At 43.0% G+C, this 11,972-nt stretch overlaps 1 protein-coding gene across 1 annotated transcript in view; it reads right to left on the bottom strand.

The window, feature by feature from the left end:
• Nucleotides 1-7,930: 7,930 nt before the first annotated feature.
• myo7aa (myosin VIIAa) overlaps nucleotides 7,931-11,972 on the bottom strand; it is a gene marked incomplete at its 5' end in the record, with an annotated part of 71,409 nt that continues 67,367 nt past the window's right edge. Inside the window, 4 exons of the mRNA XM_080731372.1 lie at nucleotides 7,931-8,097; nucleotides 8,656-8,775; nucleotides 9,578-9,661; nucleotides 11,149-11,265. Of these exons, the coding sequence (XP_080587498.1) occupies nucleotides 7,984-8,097; nucleotides 8,656-8,775; nucleotides 9,578-9,661; nucleotides 11,149-11,265 (435 nt within the window). The 3' untranslated portion in view covers nucleotides 7,931-7,983. The remainder of the gene's footprint in view (nucleotides 8,098-8,655; nucleotides 8,776-9,577; nucleotides 9,662-11,148; nucleotides 11,266-11,972) is intronic.

Below are 11,972 nucleotides of genomic sequence, written 5' to 3'. Positions count from 1 at the left end.
TCCCAACGCCATCCGTGGCAAAGTATTACACTCACTTGAAGTCCCTAGCCTCTAAGATACCTCCATTAGACCCCAAGGCAAAGATTCTACTCCTACTAGGAAGAGACATCATCCAAGCTCACAAAGTGCTAGAGCAGCGTAATGGGCCTCTGCATGCTCCCTTTGCACAACGTTTAGCCCTGGGGTGGGTGATAGTAGGAGAGGTCTGCCTCGATGGTGTACACAAACCATCACCTGTGAACGCCTTCAGAACCAGCATACTGGAGAATGGACACCCAAGCATTATCACCCCATACCCAAACGCCCCAGGGCAGGGAACCCCGAACGCCCCAAGGCAGGAAACCCCAAACGCCCCAAGGCAGGAAACCCCGAACGCCCCAAGGCAGGAAACCCCAAACGCCCCAAGGCAGGAAACCCCAAACGCCCCAAGGCAGGAAACCCCAAACGCCCCTCTACCAGAAGGGAAGTACCGAGAATGGGAACTGTGGAGAGACTCGCTCAAAGAGCTCGAAGAAGTCAAGATACCACGTCAGTACACTCCCATCTCTCTCAGTCAGGCACAACATAAGGATTTGAGCGTTTTCTGTGACGCATCCACTACAACAGATGCACACGGTAATACAGATGTCGGCTTCATATTTGGCAAGGCTAAGCTTGCTCCACGCCCTGAGACAACTGTGCCAAGACTTGAGCTGTGTGCTGTAGTTTTGGCTGTGGAAATGACGAGGTGATCATGGATGAGATGGGCACCAAGTTTGATGCTGTGACACTCTATTCTGACAGTCAAGTGGTCCGAAGCTACATTCACAATGACAACCGAATATTCTACGTGTATGTACACAACAGAGTGCAACGCATCAGAATCCCCGATTCCGATCCCGATTCCCCTCTTATCCTCACACCGGCGACACTTCTCACACAGAAGGTCGGCGGCCTTCCTCCTCCCCAAGGGGTCTTTGATGAAAGGGATCTCTACGGCAAGCAGTGGAGGCAAGTGCAATCTCTGGCCAACACCTTTTGGCATCGCTGGAGAACCGAGTACCTTCCTACCCTGCAAGAACGTAGGAAATGGCAAAGGGAAAAACGTGATCTTCGCGACGGGGACGTTGTCATACTAAAAGATGACCAAGTGACAAGGAACGAGTGGCCCTTAGGCATCATAGTTCGAACATTCCCCGGCTCGGATGGCAGAGTGAGGAAAGTGGAGATCAAGACAGCGAAGGGCGGGTCATGCAAGACGTTTATGCGACCTGTGACACAGACTGTTTTGTTGCTTCCTTCAGAGACTTAAATGTTTTCCCCATGTTTTGTTTATGGTGGTATCTTCTCAGATGCCAGGCGGGGAGTGTGCTGGCCCTGTGTTGGCCCTGTGTTTTATTTAATGCATTTCTCTGTTTAGCCAGTAGGTGGCAAATGTGTCTTGTGGAATTTTCCACTACCTCTGTACTGTGGGCCCCAATTAAGAGAAAGTTAAATCACCTGTATAGCTCAGTGAGCAGAGAACTCTTCAGTTTGCAAGTTGTGAGTGCAGTAGGCACATGTTTCTGACTCCACACAGTTTGTAATCATCACAGGATCAATGCTTGTAAGTTTGTGCTTTCTTTTCTTGTGGAAATGTAATTTGTGTTGCTTACAGTGCTTTGATTACAGTTATGTGTACTCTTTTTAGACATAACTTAGCTTCTAACTCAATTGTTTGTACAGTGCATGGCACTAGCTGGAGTCACTACAACCAGCAGGTTTAATGATGAATAATGTGGTTCATTCTTTTTGCATGCATGTTAAGTTAATGTCATGTATCTTTTTGAAAGACATTCTTAAGTAATGTTGTGTTATATGCAGCACAGAGTGTATTACTGATGGATGTTATTTGTTTTCTCTTTTTTGTAGTTTTACTGTGTGAGTCCTACCCATCGAGTGGACAAATAAACTATGCTTAAAAACAAGGACTCTTTAACGAGGGCAGAACACTTAGGCCACCATACTATGCCTCAGTCACTTATGTTATCTATCTGTTATTCTTACTATTGAAGCGTTCTTTAGTTGTTTTTTTAGACTTGAAAATATTGAACTGTAGGAGAACAGGGATTTGAACATCTCAGAGAGTCTGATAATAGATCAAGTGCTGTTGACCTCAAATTTGTTTTGTTGCAAGGAGTTGCATGACAAAGCATTGGTGTGGTTTGGGTTTTAGCGTAGTTGAAGATTTATTTTGTATGTTACCCTTCAATTATTAAAGAAAGACTCCAGCAGCGAACTACAGGAAGACTGAGATTTGAACATGCAATCTCTGTGAATGGAGTCTGATGATTAGACCACCCAGGGCCGGATCTCCCCATAGGCAAGGGGGGGCATTGCCCCCCTAAATGCCCTGTCTGCCCCACCAAACAAGATGGCATGAAAAAATAAAAATATATATATTTCGGTTTTTTTTATTTTATATTATGCTACAGCTGTCGCACCACCAAAACCAACACCATTTCATTATATATACATTTTAAAAACTCCGATCGCCAATGCCATCTCTCTCCCTCTCTGCACCTCAAAAGAAGTAAAACAAATAATAATGTTCCAGCCAGGCCAGCAGCTCCGCCCCCGATATGCGTTGAATGCGTAGGACGTAGGAGGGAACAGCAGTCAGTCTCGTCTCGACAGACAAGTACACGCACCACTTCTGGTTGCCAACTAACTTCAGTTTTGTCCAGCGCATTAAGGAACTAATCGAGAGAAGGAACAGTTTGTTTTTTAGTTGTGCTTGCAGCTTGTTTCACTTTAACTTCTGTTCTCTTTCTCTGGCTCTTTCGGTCAATATGCGTCGATTTCTGGTTTCTAAACCTCGCGACGCGAGTAGCACTGCTGCTACGGCTCCAGTCAGTCCACAGGCAGGCTCCGAGCCGTCGTCGACTCGGGGTACAGCTGCTCCGACCTCGACCCGACCCAAACCCTAACCCCCAATTGAGTTCCACAAGCACGGCAACAAGCTGAAAGCGTCGCCGTTCGCAACGCAGCAGTGGCCGCTGCTAACAGCACTGGCTTAAGCACAACAGCACCATCACAGCCCGCTAATCTTGTGTTTCCAAAACGTCATTTTGGCAAGACAGCACGCGCATTCAGCCCGGGCTGGTACCGTGGAGGAAGACCATGGCTGGAATATTCAGTGAAGCTAGATGCGTGCTTTTGTTTTCCTTGTCGCAAATTTGGAGGAAATATAATGTCATTGTCTGTCTGTCTGTCTGTCTGTCTGTCTGTCTGTCTGTCTGTCTGTCTGTCTATCTAGTGTCATATCAGTGTATCAATCTATCCATCCAGTATCATATCTATCATCCATCTAGTGTCATCTCAGTGTCTCAATCTATCCAGTATCATATCTATCATCCATCTAGTCTCATATCAGTGTATCAATCTATATCTATCAGTTTATAGTATCATTTGCATTCATCTTTGTCAATCACATCAGTTTATATAGCTATCACACCAGTAACATGTCTGTCTTTTGTCATCACATTATTTATCATTTCTTTAACCTTTTGTTGTTTTTTTTGTGTTTTTTTTGAGCGGTGGTCACAACGCTCCTATACGTGGCTGTGTGTGTGTGTCTGTCTGTCTCCGTCCGTGTCTGTATGTAGCCTAAACTTCGGCGCGTAACTAGTGCCGCACCATTTACGCCACTCGCGCAATATATACATCAAAATGTGCGGCTCGGCCGGGAATGGTGTGCTATTACCTTTCGTTCCGATCCGCCTTACCATGCCGACGTAATCGGCAAAAAACGACGCTTAATTGTCCCCATTGACTTATAATGGGACAATGCAAGAAATCACTTTCAAGTATTTTTCTCTCGTAAACCATTGGAGCTACAGTTTCAAACCTCGGAGAGGAGATTCATAATGATTTTAAGAATGAATCGAAAAATAATTACATCACTCGGCCTCATGGTGGCGCTATAACGGCCCACTTTACGTTTTGCCCCGTAACTCTTGAACCGTAGATCGGAAAATTAAAATTCTTTTTTCCCTGGATTCCTTGGGTCAAGACGCATCTCCCCATATAGGCCACGCCCATTTGCGCCAGGATAGATTTTCCGCCATCTTGAATTTTCTCCAAAACACACCTTTTGCTCCTTTTCCTACATATTTTCTTCAAATGTCACAAAAATCGGTACACATGATCTATGAGGTGGGTAAACCACCGCTCAGTTCACACGGGTGTGATTGTTTTCTTTTTTTTTTTTTTACTTTTTTGTGTATTTTATTTCTTTCTGTGACTTGTACTGTACACAGCATGGTGTGGTGTGTCATTGGTATAAGTGTGCCAAAATGCATAGGTTTTTATGCATTTCTGGCGTTATGACCCCCTAAAAAGGTTGCCCCCCTGGCATTTCCTCTCGCCCCACCTACTACTAGAGCTTACATCCGGCCCTACCACCACACCATCACTACAACACTTTACAAATGTCTGTGTCCTTTTATCTTAGCCGTCAGTTAGTAAAGTTAAAATTCTAAACTCCTGGATTCTGATAGTCCAATGTTGGCAGCCCTGTCAGTATTGGGTACTACCGTACAGGTGATGATAATGACCATGACACTGACCATGACACCATGATGCTAACATGATACTGACCATGATACAGATGATACTGACCACAATATAGACATGTCTGTATCATGTAATTCTTGTGTCAGTATCATGGTCATGAAGCAGTCTGTTATAGTACCTCGCGGCCATCAAGACGATTTGAAAGTTGGGGCAGAGATTCTTCCATGGCCTAATGGGACTGTGCCTGCAAAGTTTCACAATATCATTTTATTAATCAAAATGCTGTAAGTTCTGGATTGCAGCTTTAAATTGCATTCAGGCTTAGAATTCAGGGTTACTGTAGATCAGTGTTAAGAAAGATATGGCCAATGGAAATGACATGGAATGTGTGCGTGTGTGAGAATCGTGATCACACATAGGCCCACGCATGCGTGAGTGTGTGTGTGTGAGAGAGTGAGAATCGTGATCACACGTGTACCCACACATGCGTATGTGATCTCCACAGTGAAGGAATACCACTGCACAGAACATCATGCTTCATCAAATGGAAAAAATGGCACTGTTGTAATAATATTGTATTTTCTCTATCTCCTAATGGAAATACAAAATCGAAAAACCTAAAAAAAACTAAAAGCCATAATAGCAGTGACCCTCAGCTGACAGTGTTTAGTTATAGAAGTCATAATAGTCATTTAAAATGTGTTCATTTTTACTACTAACAAATAAGCACACCACAGACAGAAGATACATAGTGAAATATAAAACACACTGGAGACACAACAGAGTTTGTGCTCGCATCCCTTCTAGTTAGTTAGACACAAATCCACCCACGGTTCAAATTCCCCCTCAGCTATTCCATGGTTCCACCAGGCCAGAACAATGGAAAAGATTATGGTTCCACCACGAGTGATGGAAAGAGAGTCCGACAAGCTCAGCCATCGCGGGATTCACGTAGACCTGAGATTGTTCCAGTTACAGGTAAAATAGATTGATTCAGATGATGATGGTAAAATGCATGCCGATTCTTTCAACGTCTTACCTTTTAAACGTGCCTGTCCTGCTGTGGATGCACTAATAGTGTTTGCTGCTAACTTCCCTGAAATAGTGAGAGGCTCCATGATCCGGAAAACGGTGTAAAAATAAATAAAAAACAGGTCCATTGGAGCGAACAGAGTTGTCGCCACTCTCACTTCACATCTACGATTACAACCATATTATAGTGGTGATGAAAGGCTGTGGTGCTGTATTGTGCCATCATTAACTGTCATGTTATACATAACTGTTATCTACGGTATCTTGAAGCAGTCTCATGTAAACACCAAAACCATTATAGCATCCATCGGATGTAATCTGTCTTTCAGAGTGTGTTGGTACAGTAAGGATGGAGTCATTTTGTATACACAGCAAATCTTTTGATTAATTCAAAGCGCCCCCCATTGTACGTACACATCAAGTGCTGCCAAAGGGCTTCTATACAGTACATATTTAGTTGTTCCTTACAACCAGTGGCGTCAATTCAGCAAAAGCTAAGGTACGGCAAGGTCATCTAACAGCATTCTCTGCATACTATTGGCCTAGGAGTGTTTGGTGGCCTTTGATATTAACGCTGTCATATGACCGTGGTATGCCTTAGCTTTTGCTGAATTGACGATGATAACTACATTACCCAGCAGCCCTATTGGGGGGCTCCAGGTGAGAAATGGGGGAAAAGTAAGGCAATAAAATGTGATACTAAATACAAACGTTGACAATTAATCATCTACAATATTACAGAGGTGATGTAAACACAAATTGAACATAAAAAAGAACAATATATTAGAGCTTTATACACTTTTACACATCGTTTCATAATATAAATCAGTGTTCAGGGTCCTGGTTCTGATATAACAACACTAGAGTGTTACTTACAGTATAGCATGCTTGTGGGCATCTAGGACTTGTGTTTGTAAACGTGCATGCTCACCCATAGAAGGTAGGTGTAACTCAATGTGTTCAATAGACCAAACGAAACATAAAGTTGTTTCATTTGTAAATCCTACACAATAAAATTCTCAGTGTTCATTTAACCCTGAGAGGGCATAATTTGAACCAAATGGACCCTTACTACAACAAGTCAATTTTTTTTTTTTTTGTAGACCAAACTGTGTGTGCACATGACAGTAACATTAAAACGTAGGGTTCTCACACATAAAAAGGATAACATGTTTCATTCTCTCAAATCCTTGCCTCTTTCTAAGACAACGCTGTCAGAGATGGGGGGAAGGGCCTCTCCCTCTAGCCATTAAAACCGGGTGTCATTTTCGCGTTATTGGCTATACAAAAACAGCAGATCTACAAGCCCACAGCACGCCAACTCGTGCCGCGTCGTGGGCTTCTTATCTGCTTTTTTTAGTTTTTTTCATTTTCTAGGGGAAATAATCTTGAAAGTGGCCTCAGGTCTCAATGAGCTAGAGCAGTGGTTCCAACTGGTCCCCAGCTAAATGATGGAGTTGGTAACCAAATGGACCCTTATAGATCTTTAACTCTTGAGAGTGTAAAATGAAACCAAATGGACACTTACTGGTCCATTTGGTTTAATTTTACACTCAGTTAAATTATTGTTAAACATCTGCATTACTTCATTTACTGCATACTTAAGAAGTCTACACAATTAGAGAATGTAGAAAATCAACGTTTTCCTGTTATCTCTCCTATGATGGCACCAACATCAACACAGCATGGAATTGTGTACAAAATCTTATCTTAACGACAACAACAAATTCTAGAGAACTTAGCCAAAAATAGCAGATCTACAAACTCTTGTAGATCGGCTATTTTTGGCAAATAGGTTTGGTGTGGAGGTAAAAAAAAAGAGCAGACCAAGTACAGAGAGAAAGGCGAAGTTTAGTAACGACGATTTAAGTGGTCTAAAAAAAAAAAAAGTATTTCACAATTCTAACATAGACTGACGACAGTGCTGTCAATGATGGAAATCTGTATCGCACATTTATACAACATGTAGTGGGGGTCCCTGCTTCATGTCTCTCTCAGCTAAGGGTCTCCTTGGCCTGAAAACGTTGAAAACCAATGAGGCTAGAGATAATCGTCCTCACTGGACGGCTCGTCGTCGTCGTCCATGATGTTGACGTTGACGTTCCAGTAGTGGCTGGGGCCTTCGCCGGGGTCGCTGCTGATGCTGCTGCTGGCCAGCGAACTGCTTGCTCCTCCTCTTCCTCCTCCTCTTCCTCCTAGACTTCCTTCCACACTTCCTCCTCCACTACTTCTTCTCCCTCCTCCTCTGAGGTTGAGCGAGGCCTCCTCCTCCCCTGAGAAGGAGGACGCCGTCGACGCGGCAGGACTGCGGCTCATCCTCCACATCTGGCGGGCGAAGGTCCGCCCCCAGCTGCAGGGCTGGCCAATGGGGCGCAGGTGGCGGACCAGGTCGGCCGCCTCCCGCCAATAAGAAGTTCACTTGCTCTGGCCGGCTCCGCCCCCTCCGCCGCCCCGCCCCAGGCGCTGTCTGCTCATGCTGGTGAGCATCTGGCTGATGTAGGAGGTCAGGAGGTCGTCCATCTTGTAGCCCTGCAGCAGTGGTGGAAAGAGCACTCAAATGTTTTACTCAGGGGCGTCAATTGGGTATGGCAGGGGTATGCAGCTGCCATACCCTGGGTCCAGAGGGGAAAATAAAAGTTTAACAAAATGGTCACTTTAACAAGGTATTGTAATTATATTGTCCACATCTTGACAAAATGGTATATTCCCAGGTTCCGCAGGTCAGCTGCACAGGTGCAATGCATTATTGTTAATTGTGGCACGTTTACTAACATGCCAAGTTTAGCTGCACTTGAACAACCATTCCAGGCTGCCATATCCAGCCCAAGAAACCGTAGAAACTGGGGGGAAAATTAGAATGTACTTCTTAAAATAAATGTATCGTGCCTGTTGCTAAGGTATGGCAACATGACTGGTGCTTCGCGCGCGTGCAAGACACCAGTCATGTTGCCATACCTTAGCTTTTTCTGAACTGACGCCAATGGTTTTACTAAAGTAAAAGTAGCAATATAGAAATACTCTGAATAACCAGTCAGAATCAAGCATTCAACCAAGCCGTGTAATAAATGTACATAGTGGTGTTCTTACCAGTGAGGTCTCACACAGCAGCTTGCTCCCTCTGACCAGGTTTCCGATAGTGATGTGGAAATATGTGTTCCCACTGCTCCAGTTGGAGATCTTAGTGAAGGGATGAGTAATGAGAACGTCCTGGAGACACACGCACACGCACAGGCATGCACGCATGCAAGCACACACACGCACACGCACACACACACACACACACACACACACACACACACACACACACACACACACACACACACACACACACACACACACACACACACTAGTGTTCATTTTGACAGCAAATTTGTATTTACTGTAGTTTAGTCATCATCTTTTTGTTATATTTTCTTCTAGTTTTAGTCGACTAAATATCATACGATTTTAGTCGACTAAATCTACAATTGATTAAGAATGTATTTTGGCAGGCCTTGATTCTTAAGGCCTGATTTTACACTTGGTTGCGTGCTGAAAATAGCCGATCTACGTGCTCACAAAGCGTGTCGGCACGATGCATTGTTGCCTTTTAGATCTGGTATTTTCAGAGCGCAACAACCGTTTGGTTGCGTACCAAACATAAAATGACTTGTCTTTTGGTTTTAGTGGATCTCTTCTCCACTAGTCCCTCCATAACATTTTAGTCTAGTTTATTTTTTGTCATCATATAGCTTGTGTGTTTGATATAAGCAACACACTATTGTATTCGGTCCGAGATTTTTTTCCCAGCAAAGTGAACCTGTGTTTTGTAAACGTTTTGAGTGATCCGGGTTGTAGGCTGAAATGCACATTTACTTTGTAATGTCAGATGAAATGTACAATTAGACACGATTGGTCATGCTTCTCTTGACATTTCCCAGAATTGCATCTTTCTAGTTTTTATTTCGTTTTCGTCAGCGAAAATTGGTAGTCTAGGAACAGAGTTTTAATCGAAGGAATTAACGCCTACCTTGGTCTTGGGGTCGATGAGACTGACTCCGTGCTTGTTGATGGCGATCAGCAGGATCTCTGGGAAGTTGGGCTCCGTGGTTTGCTACAGATCAAACACAATGTCATGTATGAAGCGATGCTGACTGTCTAACTATTAATTTACCGAATGTCTGTCTGTCTGTCTGTCTGTCTGTCTGTCCGCCGTCTGTCTGTCTGTCTGTCTGCATGCTGACATCTCTGATACTAAACAATGCCCAAATTTGGAGATGACTAACATCACTGACTGACATCACTGACTGACATCACTGACTCACATCAGTCAGCCCACATTTGGAGATGACTGAGATCACTGATACTAAACAGTGCCCAAATTTGGAGATGACTTCATGACTGACATCACTGATACTTAACAGTGCCAAATAAATCTGATATACCCGCATGCTGAAACAGTGACCAAATTTGGAGATGACTGACATCACGGAACACCATATACAGTATGGGCATAAACAAGTGAAACAGTGCCCAAATTTGGAGATGACTATCACTGATACATCTTAAATGCTGCTATGCTACGATCCGATGCTTTCACCTCAGTACACAACACAACCACGGGCAAGGATTAGTTACAGTAGTTATTATTGCGACCGTAGTGACAATTTAAGGACTTTTTTAATACCTCTAAAATGACAAATACAAAATCTGCCAAATTGTCAAATATTAGAGGCAGAAATTGTGCTATTTTCACAATAGAACCGTGTTATACAAAATGTAATGCCTCAACTCTTAGTGCTCGACAGGGTGGGGGGTCCCCAGTTGATTATTTTGGGGGTCGCGGCCTGAAAAGGTTGAGAACCACTGGTCTATAACATGAGACATATATGATGTCAGACGTCAGTCATATCCATATTTGGGAAAATATTTTGTCCAACTTAAACAACCAACCACAACTCGAATCACCCTTGCAAATGAATTCCGTCCTACACGGCGAGGTCGCTTTTCGCCCTTAGGTGTCTTGCTGGTTATTATACCACCATGAGCAGAACAACAACAAAGTACGACAGTGTTACAGTGTAATGGTTCTTACCAGTGGTGGAAAAAGTACTCACATGTTTTACTTACAATAAGCTAAAGCATCAATACTGCAATGTAGAAATACTCTGTTACAAGTAAAAGTCTGTAATTCAAAATGTACTTGAGTAAAAGTACAAAAGTATTGGCATCAAAATGTACCTAAAGTAAAAGTAAAATGTTTGAAAATAGCAGATCTAAAAGCTCACAAAAGCGACAGATTGTATGCTTGTAGATCTGCTATTTTCAAACAGCCTAGGTATAGGGCTAAATAGGGCTAAAGTGCTTTATGCATTTTTGATATTATAATTTATATTTTCAAAGTAGCTAGGATCTAAGCTTTTCAAATAATTGTAGTGCAATATTAGGATCCGAGATGTAGTGGAGTAGAAGTAAAAGCCTTGGAAATTGGTAATACTTAAGTAAGGTCAAAATACTTCAAAACTGTACATAAGCACAGTACTTGTACTGTGCTTGTAGAGTAAATGTACTTAGTTACTTTACACCACTGGTTCTTCTTACCTTGACCTCGAAGAAGGCGGAGCCGAACGTGGGCCATTTGAAGATGATTTTTAGGAACAGCAGCTTAGCCTCTTCTCTGGACTTACCAGCCTGCTTGTTGAAGTACGCTACTAGAGACTGACCAAGCACACGCACACAACACACACATACACACACACACACACACACACACACACACACACACACACACACACACACACACACACACACACACACACACACACACACACACACACACACGCACACACACACACACACACACACGCGCACACACACCCCTTGTTGGTTTGATATAAACTATAAAACAATATCAATGTAACTTGATTTTGTGGTCAGGAACTATAACAATATTGAGATAATGTTCAATAAAAGGACACTTTTAATCCTCGTGGGGATTTACAATACATAGTGTCCTCGTCCCATATAGTCCAGGCGTTTCGGGCAGTATTTTGATGGAATCGTGCACTTTATGAAAGAAGCATGACATTTGGCACACAGTTAGAACATGCTATATGGAACATTTTTGGCTATAGGGGCATCGCAGATTTGTCTTGGGAAACTTGTGGGAGCCAATCAAAGTTGGGCTCTCATAGACTTTACTATATAGAGTAAAATAATACAAAAAATAAATATGCTTTAAGTAGCATATGAGGGGTCAAACTAGGTGTTTTTCGGGATTCTGAATCCAATGCAAGCATTTGTTTTGCAGGAAAAACATTCCTTGGGCTAAAAACTGACCCCATAATTTGGCAATAAAACTATGGTTTAGTGATGAGTCATCACTTTTCACAGTTTTGTGGCGGCCGTTTCTTGGAAAGGAATGT

Source organism: Nannobrachium achirus, assembly GCF_963921795.1.
Source record: "Nannobrachium achirus genome assembly, chromosome: 8".
Lineage (NCBI taxonomy): Eukaryota > Metazoa > Chordata > Actinopteri > Myctophiformes > Myctophidae > Nannobrachium > Nannobrachium achirus.
The sequence above is the reverse complement of the archived record's forward strand: the minus strand, read 5'-3'. Positions and strand labels throughout refer to the sequence as shown.